At 33.9% G+C, this 16,666-nt stretch overlaps 1 protein-coding gene across 2 annotated transcripts in view; it reads right to left on the bottom strand.

Moving 5' to 3' along the window:
- Window positions 1-16,666, bottom strand: part of LOC123231863 (oocyte zinc finger protein XlCOF6-like) — a 51,261-nt gene that overhangs the window by 22,871 nt on the left and 11,724 nt on the right. The window contains exons 2-4 of one of the 2 annotated variants that reach the window (XM_044658167.1): window positions 12,540-13,688; window positions 10,330-10,429; window positions 8,477-8,722 (exon numbers count right to left, since the gene is read on the bottom strand). In XM_044658167.1, the coding sequence (XP_044514102.1) occupies window positions 8,477-8,722; window positions 10,330-10,429; window positions 12,540-13,662 (1,469 nt within the window). In that variant the 5' untranslated portion in view covers window positions 13,663-13,688. The remainder of the gene's footprint in view (window positions 1-8,476; window positions 8,723-10,329; window positions 10,430-12,539; window positions 13,689-16,666) is intronic. The other variant, XM_044658169.1, reaches the window with a different exon arrangement.

The raw sequence follows: 16,666 nt of genomic DNA, 5'->3' as shown, positions 1-16,666 counted from the left end.
TTAAATACATAACTATTTTCATTATTGTTTATCACCTTTTCAAAAACTGACCAAACACTAGGGCAAACTAATATAGAAAGGCAGAAACAAAAAACACATAATACAAACTTTTCAAACTGTTAATAAAAACTAAAACCAAAAAAGGAGAAATGAACAAGTTTCATAATTGATAAAAAAATTCAATCCTAAACAATCAGTGGGGTGTCATTGAAAAAAATTATTATAGCAAAGAAAATGCCAAGACAACAAGCCTAAATTTTTTGGCAGCTGAGGGTTGCAGCTAACACAGTCCTTAAGGGAAAATTCCATTTTCTATACATTTATAACAACAGGGAGAAAAAAAATCTATGAATTAAGCCTACAATAAAAATCTAAATAAAAACCTAGATGAATCAAGAAATGAATAATCCTCTCTATACCAATTAAATTATAACTGCACAAAAAAAGATTTTTAAAAATTAAATAAAATACAAAGAAAGCAGAGTAACATATTTAAAAACCAATTCACTATAACCAGTTTAAATTTGTACCAGAAACATAAGGGCCATTCAACCTTAGGAAACTATGAATATTGTTGAGCTATTTGGTAGGGAGGAGAGGGAAAGTGAACCTCTAATTTCACCAGTATAGAACTGTTGTTTTTAAACTACTTCTATTCGGAACAGCTGGTTGGATCAGTGGATAGAAAGCCAAGCTTGGAGACAAAGTCCTGGATTCAAATTTGACCTAAGACACTTCCCAGCTGTGTGATCCTGAGCAAGTCACTTAATTCCTAGTTACCAAGGCCTTGCCATTCTTCTGCCTTGTATTGATTCTAAGACAAAGATAAGGGTTTTAAAAGACAAAAACTTTTTTCCAATAATACAGATTAGAAACTCATCTGTAATCTGTAATTTTTAGAACTATCTAAAACAAAGGTTAAATGATTTTACCAAGGTCTTCCAACATCATAGAACTGGGGGCCAATAGTATGTTAGATGTAGGATTTGAACCCAGCTCTTTTTTTACTTCATAGGTGGTCCTCTCTCCAGTATGCTAATCTGCCTCCATTGTTATTTAATAATAAATCGTTAACAAAAATTAAGATCATATATATAGATAGAAAGGGCTTTCAACATAACGTAGTACTCTTATTTAAAACAATGTGAGAAATTGGGGAAAACATTGAGGGTGAAGCAAAGGGGAAGAATAATTATCTCTATTTATAGATCATGATATTTTACTTAAAGAACACCAGAGATTAAATAACAAGAAATTTAAACTCTTTTAGTAAAGTTTATTTAATAAAGTGATAGGTTATAAAAGAAAATCACAGTCAATAGACAGTATTATTAACATAAACAAGGAGGAGCTAGGAAGAAAAATTCTATCCAAAATAACTATGAAATACAGCAAATGTCTAGTAGTTAATCTACTAAAGACAAACTTGAGACTTGATATAAAGTAATCTTAATAGAAATGATTCAAATAAATGGAGAGAAATTCATTGCTTTATGCCCAGGTTGTGCCAATATAATTTTTTTCTTTTCTTATTTAAAAAAACAAAACACCTTTACCTTCTGTCTTGGAATCAATACTAAGTATTGGTTGCAAGGCAGAAGAGTAGTTAAGGGTTGGGCAATTGGGGTTAATTGACTTGCTCAGGGTCACATGGCTAGGAAGTATCTAGGCCAGATTTGAAACCAAGAACTCCTTTCTCCAGGCCTGACATCCTTTCTACTGAGTGAGTTACCTAGCTGCCTCTGCCAATATTTTTTTAATGGTAATTTTATCTAAATTGGCTTACATAGTTTAATACTATATCAACCAAACTATCAAAGGTCTGCCAAGAGGAAACCAACACAAAACAAAAAACAATCTTTTTTTAAAAAAATTTTTTGAAATTAACTTAAAAGTGTTTTTGAAATAAAATGTCAAGAATTTCAAAGGAATTAATGAGAAAATAAAAAAAAAATACAGAGTCTAATGCAACAGGATCTTATGCTGTATTACAGTGATGGCAAACCTATTAGAGATGGAGTTCTGGGCCCACCCCTTCCCCCACACTACGTGCCATGCCTCTTCCCCCTACGAGTGCCAGGCATGTCCTTTTACCCCTTTGTCCCACAGAGAGGAGGGAGAAAGCACTCCCATTGAGCTGCTGAGTAGAGGGGTGGGTGAAGTGAGGAATGTCCTCAGCAAGTGTAGAGAGGGGAAAGGGAGTGACCAGAGCACTCCACTCACCTCCAGTTCTGCCACCTGTAGGCTGCCCACCTTATCCCCTGCAAGCTCTCACTGGACTGCTGGACAGAAGGGCAAGTGACGTGAAAAAATGTTGTCAGGCATCGTGGAGAGAAGGAGGGGAGCAGCTCCACCCAAGTCCCTCTGTCTTTCTAGTAATGAACTCTGGGGTGGGGTGGGAGGGCGGAGCACATGCCTACAGAGAGTGCTGAGTGTGCCATCTTTGGCATCTGTGCCATTGGTTCATCATCATTGCTATATTACAAAGTACTAGTAATCGAAAAAAGTTTGTAATGGGAGAAGTAGGACCAGGAATTAGATTAGATGAACAAGGTCTACAAACAAATTAACAATACTTCATAATCCCAAGAACAAACTACTGAAATGAAAGTACTCCCTGTTTCACAAGAATGACTAGCAAAACTAGAAAGTAGTTCAACAGAAAATAGATTTAGAATAGTATCTTATGCTTCTATCATGACCAGATGAAGTATGACCACTCCAATTCAATTGTTAAAGTTGTGTTTGTAGGTACAAAAATCTTTCTCACAATGATACTTTGCTATGTAGGATTATTACAATAGCAAGTACCCTCCTCCTTTCCTTACTGGCATGTAAGTAAACTGACAAGCCAAATGAGTAAATTATGTACAGTAAAAATATACAATAAGAAGGAAAACATGATGTTCTTTGCTGCCCTCTTAAAGAAGATCAAGCAAGTATGCCTAAGTTAAGTCAAGGGTGATTAAGACAGAATGTATGATCCTTGAAAAAAAGGTTTATTTCACTTTTTGTCTTTGTATACCCCACATACACAAACATAGTGTCTGGCATATAATGGGTGCTTAATAATTATTGCCATGTCTTTTGACTCCAGAGATACCACTTTTTCTATGATAATTGACATCATTGAAAATGTCATATAAGTAAGCATAGTTTTATTTTTTTAATTATAAACTTAGTAATAATTTGAACATATGCAAATTAACAATATAGAGCCATAAAATATCAACTATTTATATATTGATAAAAGTACTTTTAAACCACAATAACTATTTAGTTGCAGTGTCTTCTTGAGATCTTTTTAGACTGTATTTAAAGTTTTATACATATATGAATATTTTACATAATGTATATCATTTTTGAATCTTGCATCTACTCTCTGCCTCATTTCCCATATCTTCATATCTGTATTTATCATTTTTGTTATGTGACAGGCTATTATACTGTTATGCCACAATTAGTAGCCATATCCCAATTGTTAGGCATATTCTTTCCAGTTTTAAACAACTACATAGAAAGCATGTATTAATATTTAGGTACAAGTAGGTCTTATTTACCCCTTTTAATAACAACTTATCACTGAAAGAAGGAAGGACTATGCAATTGAAGGCATGATGGATTTGGAGTCAGAGGAACTAGCTTTGATTCCTGATTTTGCAAGTCAAAACCTCTATGGGCCTCAATTTCCATGTTTATAAAATGAGGGAGCTAGACAGGAAAGTTTCTTTTGAATCAAAAGCCATGACTCAATGAGGATCATAGAATCAGAGTTCACAGTCCAGAAGTATTTAACCTTATTTGTGTTGTGGACCTCTGGGGCAGGTGATAAAAAACATCAATCCATTCTCAGAATAATGTTTTAAATGAATAAAATACATAGGATTGCCAAGGAAACTAATTATATCAGAAGAGAAAGTTGTCAAAATGTTTATTTAAAAAAGTACATTCTGGAAAACACAAATTACCAAGGGAAAAAATTCTTATTTGATAAAAACCACTAGGAAAACTGAAAAGCATTCTAACAGAAACTTGGGTTTAGAGTAATACCTTACACCAGACTCCACAAAACATTCAAAATGGATATGTGACCTTAACATTAATTATCATACTATAAAAATAATTTGAAAAGAAACAGATTATCTATCTCTAACAGTTCTGGTTAGGAAATGTATTCTTAAACAAACAAGAAAGGCAATTAAAAAGATAAGAAATAACTCTGATTACTTGAAATTGAAAAGCTTCTGAATGGACAAAATTAATGCATCTAAGATAAGAATGGAAGTGGTTGAATGGGAAAAAAGTTAGTATTAAATTTCTGTGATAAAGGTTTAGTATCCAATAAAAATTACACAGACATGACTATGCATTTCCTAATAAATAAAAAATATGAATTGCTTACAAAACAAGAATTAAAAAGTATTCACAACCACATTTTTAAAATGCTTGAAATCATTAATAATAATAGAGGTGCCTGTAAAAATAAACCTGAGATTTCACCATCCTTTCTCTGAAATGAGGCTGAGTGAAGTCAACAGTACCAAGGAAATAATAAACAGAACTACTGCAAACAGAAAGAATAATTGTGCACACACGCACCCCCCCACACACACACACTAAATGTAGCAAACATTTATAAAGATTAGCCAGGGCTCAAATAAAGAGATGAGAGGACTTCTCCAACCCACCCCTTCATGAAGGTAGGATATCCACAAGTGTTACATATTGTACATGCTTTCATAATTTTTCTGTGTATTGATCAGTTTTGCTGATTTTTTTCCTCTCTAAAAGATACAAAGTTTACTATTTGTCATATGGGATGGCTCTGGTGCAAGTTAGAGGATGAAGGCAATGAAGATGATGATGTAAGAAATAGAATATAGCAATAAAAACTTTTAAAAGTCAGGGATAGATAAATTATAGGAAGAAAGATAGGCAGGAAGAAAAGAAGAAAAAAAAACCAAAAAAAGTAATTTCCCTGAACCCAGGTTAAGAACCTCTGCTGTAGTCTATTCTGGGGAGATTCTCAGTTCAGAATTTTGCCTTATATTTTATTGATAAAATTGAGATCATTCACTGAGGGGCCTTCTCCTTCCTTTTCATCTCATATTACTCAGGTGCCTCCTTCACCACTATTTTTCTCCTTCATTCCTGTTTCACCTAGAGGTTGCTGTACTCCTTGCTAAGGCTAATGAAATCTTCTGTCAGAACAAGTGAACCCATTCTATCCCATCTCTTCCAGCCAACTGCCCCTTCTCTTATCCCCATTCTTTCATTTACCTTTAATCTCTCCCTATCTATATGACTATTTCCCTGCTGTCTACAAATATATCCATATCTTCCACATTCTCAAATAACCTTCACTTGATCCTTCCAACCCTATTAACTATCATCCCATTAGTCTTCTGCCTTTTGTGGCTAAACTTCAGAAGGCTATCTCTTAATGGGTGTCTCTTTCCATCTCTAATAGGTGCCTTCCACATTCTCCATAATCTGGTTTCTGACCACAATATTCAACCAAAATTGCTCTCTCCAAAGTTTTTTGACTGTCAAATCCTCAGATTTCATCCCTTGACCTCTCTGCAGCTTTTGACATTGCTGAATATTGGGGGTTTTTTTGCTCATTACTCTCCCTGAAATTTTAGGTTCACAGTCTCCTTTACTGAATCTTCATCCAGATCATGCCTACATGGGTCTCTCCTGGGCCTTCTTTTCTCCTTCTATACTACTACTACAATTGCTTCATTTTATAACCTCATCAGTTTCCAAAGATGTAATTATCATCTTTGTGTTGATGATTCTCAAATCTACTTAAACTTCCCTTTTACTATCTAAGGTATGGCACCTCTATCCTCTCATGTGATACTTCATCTTCCTTCTACATGCTTTTCTACTAGTTGTCATACACACACACACACACACACACACACACACACACACACACACACACACACACACTATAATGCTCTGCTTCTTCATCTCAAGTCTCTTGGTTTTTCTCAGGTTTCCTTTAAAATTTAGCCTAAATCTCACCTTTTGCTGGAGGCACTTCCTAACAACCCTTTGTCCACCCCAATACTGAACTAGTGTTCTCCCTCTGTGATTATGTCTTCTCTAGTCTGTATATATCCTTTATGTTCATATTTGTTTGTATGCTGTCTTCCCCATCAGATTGTGAGCTCCTTGAAGGCAGAGACAGTATTTTTATTTTATTATGTATCCCCCAATACTTTGTATATCACTTGGCACATAAGTGTTTAATAAATGCTTTTTGATTCAGTGAAGTAAGAATGAGAAAGCCAAGCACATAGTAGAATGAAATATATTCCCCTGCAGCCCAAAAGCTTAAAATTTACTGAGAAGTTAATACCCACCTAAAGCAAATATTTATGAAAAAGTATAAAATAATGTAGTAAAAATTACATCTTGATGCAAAAAAAAATAGACTGGTAGAAAAGAAATAATTAAAGTTTAATTAAAATCAACATCAATGAAATCCCAAAATATTGAATTGGCAAATTACAACACAGACTGGAAAGCAAACTGCCAGATGAAATTATGCTGGGTAACAGAAGAAAATAGATCTGAAAGACAGATTAGGGAGTTAATTTTGTTATCTGAAACTAGAATTGGTGAGAAACTAGAATGCTTGAGGGCACACAATGATATATTTTATATGATCTTTATTCTGAATTTAAGTTTTCAAAATCTAAAATTTCATATGAAGAAAAGAAGACATACCACAGATTCTTGAATAGAGGTAAGTTTTTCATCTACACCCATAGCATTGGTCAAGTACAATAAGATGGGGAAAGATTGGTTATATCACTGCCTATAATGACTGCCTGCTTTTATAATAGTCCAAGCATATCTTAGGAAGAGCTTATACTAGGTTGGCCACTGTAAAAATGAAGGTCAAATCTGAGAGATATCACTGATGAAATATGGTAAATAAAGATAAGAAAAAATGTAAAGATGTCAAGACTATAATCTTGGAAAACAAAAAAATGAAGTAATCCTAAATGGCAACTAAGAAGTTGAGAAGCAGTATATATTTAGGGAAGGTAAGAAGTAAAAATACATTTTTTCTAACATATTCAGTGGATAATTGATTATTATACTCTTTTCTTCTATTTTTCCAACATAAGTCACCAATGACATACTCTTTCTATTTCAGACATTAGGCATAGTTAATGGGTTATAGGGTCAGTGCTTGTGCTAATCTGTATATATATTTTTTTAAACCCTTAACTTCTGTGTATTGGCTCCTAGGTGGAAGAGTGGTAAGGGTGGGCAATGGGGGTCAAGTGACTTGCCCAGGGTCACACAGCTGGGAAGTGTCTGAGGCCGGATTTGAACCTAGGACCTCCCGTCTCTAGGCCTGACTCACTCCACTGAGCTACCCAGCTGCCCCCCTAATCTGTATATTAAAAGGTTATTTATAAATGTAAAATGTTACTAAATCCCAGAAGTTAATACTAAAAAAAAATCTTTATATAAACAACAAAAATGCCTAAATAAATTATAATTCTATTACGGACAACAAATTTGTATATAACAAAATGTCTAATATCAAGCCAATATATGAAACAAGTAGCATATGTTATACTCAAGTGTAACACATGCAAGATTTAAAAAAAAACCCTTACCTTCAGTCTTAGAATTAATGCTAAGTATTGGTTCCAAGGCATAAGAGTGGTAAGGGTTAGGCAACAGGTGTTAAGTGACTTGATTTGAACCCAGGAACTCCCATCTCCAGGCCCAATTCTCTATCCACAGGGCCAGCCATTGCCCACCAATTTTTTTAAGGGCTTATAATTTGGCTATTTGGAATTTCAAAAATGATAACACTAAGGCACTAGGTGGCTGAGTGGATTGAGCACAAACTTAAGAGAATTCCAGGGTTCAAATCTGGCCTCAGACACTTCCTAGCTGTGTGACTCTGGGCAAGTCACTTAATACCCATTGCCTAGCCCTTACCACTCCACCAATATTGATTCTAAGATGGAAAGTAAGAGTTTAAAAAAAAAAAAAAGAGTAAAAATTATAATACTGGGTGAGACATTAGTTCAACCATAGCAATTCAGTCTTGAACCATATACAAGCTCACAAATTATTTCCTGAAATGTATGAACAAATGAGCTTTTACAACTCAGAAAATATTGAAGATCGAAAGGATCCTGAACAAGAAATGATTTATACAGTACTTTTAATCATCTGTCAAGTGATTAAAAATAGTATTCTTTTTGCCCAGAAAACTCCTACTCAACATGCATAAAATCCCATTTTCATGTGAAACATTATCTCACTACAGATCTGAAGATAAAATTTAACACAGATACAAAATAGCTAATGTAGCATTAGATGAGCAACAATTAAATTTTAAAATAGATAAAAAATATCAAGAAATAATTGCCTCAATGCTGGTGATCATTACCATGTTCATCAATAGTTATCTAACTTTAACAAATCATACCTGTTGCAAATTTTGCAGGTAAATTCATCAGCATTTTTCCTGGTTCTGGCTGTGGCTTCTGTGCCTGAATAAATGAGGCTAACCTCTGCTTTCTTTCTTTTTTTTCTCTCTTTTATATTCAGTTTCTGATGTACATGCTTATGATGCCTGCTCATCTGACGTCTGTATTTGAATGTCTGGTCACATAATGAACAAAGAAAGGGCCTGGCTTTCTTGTGTTTGGACATATGCTTCTTCAAATCTGTTCTATACAAATGGGAAGGAAAAAACCAATAATCAAAATAGAAGAATTCATGGCTAAAATAAATTTCAACAAAAAGTGTAGTTTCATTTTCACAAAAAACTGCTCTAAAATAATACCTTATGCTGGATATAAGATAACAAACCCACTAAATAGTCCATATCCAAACTAATAGGAGTTTAATTTTAATATCTAGCATATTTATGCTAAACAAAATTCAATTAAAAAGATTCTCTAAGACAGCTTCAAACAATCAAAAGAATGCTAAAATAAGACACCACACTTTATTATAGAATGCTTTTTACTCGAAAGGCTTAGAACACTTTATAATTAGATTTATTTTTCATAAATATCAAAACCAAATTATAAAGCAGTTTAGTAATAATAAACAAAATTATTGATTTAAAAACTATAAGAGACTCCTTTTACATTCTGTATTCTAAAGAGCATAAACTCAATCTGAAGTTAATCATGTTTAAATAACTATGTGCTAGGTAATTTTATTAACCAGAGAAGATAATTTTAAAAACTAGTTAAGCAATGAAAAATATCATGTCCAATTGCACTGCTATTAAAATTCTACAAGGAGCAGCAGTTTCAAGTTAACCAAAAATGTAGGAAGTAGAATAAAATCCCTCCTGCTAAGGTGTTCCTTTCACTGCAAACACAGCTAGATAGGGAATAAGACTAGGTTAGGTTATGTTGTTAGACTCATAGCTACAAAGAGACTATATCCCTTGTCTGCTGGATAATTATAGTACTACATCATATTATACCAAATCATGAAATACTACTCCAACTTCCTGAAATAAAAGGACCAGAAAAGATTAGACAATGTTCATTTAGAGAATCACCTTCTTAAGGTCCAAAACTCCTTTAAATATTTTAGCTTGGAAAAACAAAAATTCAAGATGCTTTATATTAATGGCTCCTTTAACATAAAATATTGGCCCTCCCACTGTGTAGACTGTCAAATATTAGAAAGAAAAAGAAAAAAATGAGGTTAATAAAATGTCTCTCTGGAAAAACCCTGAAAGTCCAAAGTAATTCCATGAAAAAGGGATGAGAAGGTAGCTTTTGAAAACTAACTGATTAAATGAGTATATGAATCATTTATATAGTTTTCAGGGTTTCCCAAAGATGAGAGAATTTTTCTGGCGAAATTAAATTACCATCATAAAGAAGAATATAAAAGACTCTGTGATACCACATGTGACATCAATTATTATCTACATCATCTGAAAGACAACCATAGTAATTATATAAAAAGCATTTCTTAGCTTTTGCCAAAAATAAGATGATTTACACTAAATTCTTTGCATTATTGGGAGTTTAGCATATTGTCAATCACCTACCTATAAAAAACATTCTAACCAAGACACAGGTTACTAAGTTGTTTTTTTTAAGGTCTGGTTTTTGGGCTTTATCCTAAATTGAATCTGAATTTGCTTAAAACACATCTTCCCTCTCCACCCCCACACCCTTTTCCCAGGATTCCCAGTATACTATCATCTCACTCTGCTAGTCTATTCTCAATTTCCCCATCTGCTCTTAACCGTTGAAATTTCGAATACATTAATTTTGCAAAACAGTTGTGATAAAGGTTACCTACATTCTGAAGAACTTTTTTTCACACTCAGTACATGGATGTGGTTTGGCATTATACTCATGGGTACTATTCAGATGTTTGTGGACCTTAGGCCAATCGCTATCTGTTTTAAAGATTTAAAAAACAAAAACAAACAAATATATGTATTTAGAGGAACTAATAAATTAAACTTTTTTTGACATGTCTTAATATTAGTAACTTCCAGAAAACTGTGACTATATTCAGTACATATGCTTTAAGTATAATTTTAAAATTATATTATAGATTATCTTCACTAAAGTCTTCCTTGGATGCCACATAATGACATGGAATGGACTCTGAATTCTCAAGACCTATGCTAGTAGGAGGGGAGCAAGTTCTAGGAGGTTGTAACAAGCAGGAAATTTTCAAATATGGTCTTGATAAGAATTTTATATGTCTTATTTAAAGACAACCCTGGCTGAGTTCAGAGAAATCACCAGGAAACTGGTCACCAAATGAAGTTTTTTTGGCAACAGCAATTCATGAAAACTGCCTGAGACATGAAGGGGTAGTAATCTGAAAAGATAGAGAGGAAATCAAATCCTCAATCTTTTCTGCTATATTTACATAGCTACATTACTAGGTACCAAGTAGTTTAGTGCTACTAAAAATAAAGTATAGTTCAAGCAACAAAACATTATAAATGGAATTGAAGCTTCAAATGTTAGCAAAGCATTTGCCCTGAAATTTCCATAATCTGTCTGGAACAATCTCCTAGCATGTTAGCTTTGCTCCAATGCTATTCTGCTTACCTTCAACCTATACGTTTCTTTTTTAGGAAAGTAGTTCATTTCATCTAGATATGATCATTAACACATACAATAGTACCATGGTTTGTTTTTCAGGTATTTAAGGTGATCTGTGGCTAATTTCTTATGGTATTAAAATGACAATGTCTGAATTTTTGTTCCTGGAAAATTTACTGATAGAAACTTTTTAACAAATTAGAAATTCCTGAATGTTCATTCAAAAGTTGAATTCTCATTCATTTCAGCGAAATCATAGAATCAAAGCTCTAGAGCAGGAAGGTATCTCAAAAGCCAGTGAATTCTTTTATAGCAGTGACTCCCAAAGTGGGCACCACTGCCCCCTGGTGGGGTGCTGCAGCAATCCAGGGGAGCGGTGATGGCCACAGGTGCATTTATCTTTCCTATTAATTGCTATTAAAATTATAAAAAAAATTAATTTCCAGGGGGCTAAGTAATATTTTTTCTGGAAAGGGGGTGGTAGGCCAAAAAAGTTTGGGAACCACTGTTTTATAGGAACAAACAGGTTAAGTAGTCATCAGGGGCAACATATACTACAGAAAAGGGAAAAAAGCTAACTTGACAGAAATAGCAACAAGGAAGGAACACTACCAGAAACTATAAAATGCACTTTCCCCAAATATAAAAACATTTGTTTGGGATTTTTTATTTAACTTTGTCTTTGGGTTCTAAGTAAAGATAGCATTGCAAATACTGCATAGAAATCAACCATACAGTATTTATCATCTAAACTCACTGCTATGGAATTTATTGTTTTATTAAATTTTATCACTCTAAGAACCAAAAAAAGAAACTTAAAAGCATTTTTACAATTTAACTGTCCATATTTCTTAAAGGAAAAGAACTAATTACTCCATAATATTTATCTATAAGATCTAAAAATGCAAAGAAAGAGAAGTGCATCAAACTGGACAGTGGCAGCAGAATCACTGAAAAATAGTGCAAATATCAGTTTACAAGTAGAGGTGAAACTGCTCTAAATCCTTTATCTCAGAGGCAAATTTATGGCAGAAAACCAAAAAAAAAAGGTCACTAAAATCGCAAAACTAGATTTTAAAAATCAACACTTAACTTAAAAGGTTCATAAGTTTAACATCATGTTTTTCAAATGACCACAAATTGAAAAACATGAACATGGAGAGAAGAAAATAAAATGCATTTAAGTTGTGAAAGTTACAGATTAGTAGAAAATGTAAACTGCACTAAAAAAAAATTTCCTACACACACATTTCCATAATAATTTATTTACATGAAATTGCCCTGTAATTACCAGAAGCTATGAGAAGCTGACAGTAAAATCAGGTCTATTAAAAAAAATCAAGAGTGCCACACTATCAACCCCTAAAGGTTAATGATGAGTCTAAGTGATAAAGGGAACTTTTCAAAACTCACCAGTACAATAACAATGTGGGCACTTATACGAACCTTCATGATGGCAGGCCAAGGGGAGGTTTTCCACTAGTTCAGTCTCATAAAGGGTTGTGCTCTCTGGATGCTGAAGACTGCCTTGCCTCCTGTGGTGGCTCTCTTTGTGCACTTTCCAGGCACTTTGAGTCATAAAAACTTTTTCACATGTTAGGCACCGGTAGTTCCTTTTCCTCCCCCTCTTATGAGATTTTAAGTGTTTCTCCATTAAACTCCACTCAGTCACACTGAAATTACAGTAAAGACATTGGAATCCTTGATTTCCATTATGACATTTGGCATGTGTTTCAAGGGCATCTTTGGACACAAACTTCTGGTCACAAGAGGCGCATAGATGTCTTTTATCACTGCTTTTTAGGGAATAAATATCTTTCAGTGGTTGAGACAAGTTATTTTTGTCAGTTGTCTCTCTTTTCTGACTTCTACCCATTTCCTGTTTTGGGCCTAGTTTGGGCACTTTTTGTTCCATGACTAGAGATTTCACACTAGAAATGCGGCACAAACCAAGAGACAATAGATGTTCAGACTGAGCTTCTTCATCCTCCTTGCTTTTTTTAGATTCTGTGAGGTCTGATGAATAGGCAGACAGTTGATTAGATACCATAGGACAGGATTCCTCCAGATGGAATTGTCCAGATTCTTCTTCAAACAGTGTATTTACATCGCATGCATTGGGTGCATGGGTACTGACACTATGATTATCTAGGTTTATATCACAGCATTCAGGACTCATGTTATGAAGCATTCTGTACATGGGCAATAGGAAAGACATTTTCTCCAGATTCTCTTCATTCTCTTTGTTTTCTTGACTTATTTCATCTCCAATACTATAGGAATCATTTTCATCTGGATCTGTACTAATTTCCTGGCATTCAGAACTAGGGTGGCATCCATCCTGTTCATGAATGTTAAATACATGTGTCTTGATTTTGTTTTTTATGCTGCTGGTGAATTGGCAAAGCTTACACCTGTAGACCTCTACAAGAAACATTTCTACTAGACTTGCAATTTGAGCTTCAAAGCCCTCCACAGAGGAGGAAGATAGCTTGGATGTGGTGATTTCCTCAGGTAAATGCACAGTCACTGGTGGTATATATTGATATTTAAATTTAAGTTCATTCATTTTCTAAAAGTTTAGTTTGTATAGACCTACAAATAAAAAGAGAGTAATTAAAAGATGTTACACAATTTTGTAAAAATTAGTCTAATAAGGGTTCAAGTAGGCTATGATTTAGCATTCATACCAGAAGTAGGCAAATTATCAATATTAATGAGATTATAAGTAAAACAGAACATATTAATGACACAAAATGAAAAATAACATTTATACTTGTCAATATGACAAAAATGACATTACCCAAATTAATTTATTCAGTACTATACCAAATGATTACTTTATAGAATTAGGCTAATACTAAAATTCATCTAGCAGATTCTCAAATGGAATAATGAAAAACAAAGGGAGAGGGTTGTGATAATGAGATTAAATCTACCTTGCCCATTCTCAAATCTAATCACCAAAAGTGTAAACAACTCCACTTAACTCACAAGTTGGGAAGTCAGTGACCCACGTGTGCTAGAGTGAGTGATGAATAAGAATTTACTGACAGCCTCTTGGGCAGTCCTAAGAAAAGCGTCTGTTGTGATTGGACACATAAACTAGGAGGAAGGCACAGGAAGTGACACAAAAGAAGCCCCTTTAAAAGAGAGTTCAGTGAGTTCAGCTGGTTCTTCTAGTTCGTGTCTTGAATCTGAAGGACCTCTTCTTGTTCATTGCTTGGACGTGGAGGAGCTCTGGCTGGGACCCTGAGACCTTGGTGAGACTCTTCTTAAATCTTTCCCTTAGAACTACACGTGTTGAGTGAAGAAGGCTGACTGACTACCTTAAATTCCCTAGAGGTACTAGCATCAGGGAGGCTCCCTTGATTGGGAGAAGCCCTAGTGGCTAAACCCCTTGTAATTGACTTTTAGGCTCTCTAGCTGGACCTCTGCGGGAGTAAAGCTCAGACTTGAATACAAATCTAGTTCTGAGATCTCTTACTCTAGCCTCTTCTCATCTCTCTACTTCCACTCTCTCCTGTATTTTGTAAATAAATTACTAAAATCATTTTAGGAATTGGTATTTATTCAGTTCCTTGGCGACCACACCTTTTAATATTAATATCTAATTTAAAAAAACCCTTTTTCCCTCTTATAGGGTGCAATAGTACCAGAGTTGAAACTACACTACAAAATAATAATCATAAAAATTATTTGTCAGCAGTTAAAAATAGAAAAATTGATCAATGGTACAGACAAGGTACATAAGAACCAGAGGTAAACTGAATATAATAATAGCAGAGTTCAATAAACACAAGGACACGGACTATAAAGATGAGGACTTGCTATATGATACAAACTGCTGAGAAATCTGAAAAAAGTCCAGGAGAGACTCAGTTTATGACCACAAATCACATCATATGTCTTAAAAGTCTTCAAATAAATAACAGTCTAGATACAAAAAGTCAGTGAAGTCTTCTGCACAAACAAGATCAATGAGTCAAAATGGGAAGAGAAACAATTAACTGGGAAAAATTCTCTTTGCAGCAAGTTACTCTAATAAAAGTCTGATATTGTACTAAAAGTATTAGTTCACTTAGTTTCAAATATAAAGGTGTCCTATATGAAGCTTTACCACAAAGCTTTATTAGTTTAAAATTGAACCAAAGCTTTTGGGACATCCTTACAAATATATAAGGACGAGAACCATTTCCCTCCCCAAAAAACAACTTTAGGATATAACATGTCATTCGCAAAGGAAGAAATCAAAATATCAACAATCATATAAAAAACACAAATTAAAAGAATTCTTTAGATATTATCTCAGAACCATCATCAGACTGCCAAAGATGACAAAGAAAGAAAAAATGGTAATCAATGGAGGAATTCTGGGAGGGCAGACACACTGATGTACTCACTTTTAGTAGACATGTAAAGTGGTCCAATAATTCTAGAAATTTATTTGAAATTATAACCACCAAATCATTAAACTGTTTCATATCCTTTGACTCAAGTATACTACCTATACTGCAAAGAAATCAAAAACAGAGGAAAAGGATCCATATGTGCAAAAATATTGACAGTTCTTTTAATTGTAGCAATAGGAAACTAAAGAGATGGCTCAATGGCTGAACAAATTATTTCATATGAATACAACAGAATGCCAATGTGCTTTAAGAGATAATTAATTCAGAGGAACCTGGGAGAACTTACATAAAAGCAAATGCAGAGTGAAGAGAGGGAAGAAAATAATGAAAACACTGACTATAACACTAAAAGAAAAGAATGCTGAAACACTAAAAGAACTCTGATCAATGAAAGAGCCAGTCACCACCTTCAGCAAGCTGATGGTAAAGCATGCTCCCCAATTCTTAACAATGAAGTGATAAAACTGTAAATTAGGTATAGCATAAGACATACATATTTTCAGCACAAGCAACACAATGCAATTGTTTCGCTTGACTATATTTGCTATAAAGAAAGGCTTTTATATGGGGATGAAGGGATTGTAAGGAGTAGGTAATAGTGGCAGTGATGGGTAGAAAAGAGGAGTCAAAAACTTTTCAAATACAGAGAAGAAAGCAGAAGGAATTTCAGAAGGGACCAAATACTGCCATTGAATTACTACTTTAAAATGTAATATATACTTTAAAAAACAAGCTATACATGGTAAATTTAGTTTCATATGTAATACATTTTTGGTCCTATGTATAATGTTAATGTTTATTGACTGCTATTATGTTCATAATAAAAAAGTTTTGTTTTATGACGCAACTGTAAGCATAGAGGAATTGTGATATTTTATCAGTGGAGAGAATACTCAAGCCAAAAAATTCACAGAATTTTTTTACATACTATACCCTTAATAAGCAAAATATTTTTAAAAGGTTCCACTTTAATAAAAAAAGATACAAATGTAGTTTGTAACAAGAATTAACTATCACTTATTTATGTTCTTTTAAAAAACACTGAAAACATGGCCTTGAAAATCTTTCTGGGACTCACATTAACAAATCCTTTTGCAAGAAAAACAATCACTGACTATCAAGGGAAATCATTTTTAAAGGTAGGAATGGAGGGGAAATAGC

The sequence above is a fragment of the Gracilinanus agilis genome, chromosome 1 (genome assembly GCF_016433145.1).
Source record: "Gracilinanus agilis isolate LMUSP501 chromosome 1, AgileGrace, whole genome shotgun sequence".
Lineage (NCBI taxonomy): Eukaryota > Metazoa > Chordata > Mammalia > Didelphimorphia > Didelphidae > Gracilinanus > Gracilinanus agilis.
Note: the sequence above shows the minus strand (reverse complement) of the source record. Positions and strands in the feature narration are given on the sequence as shown.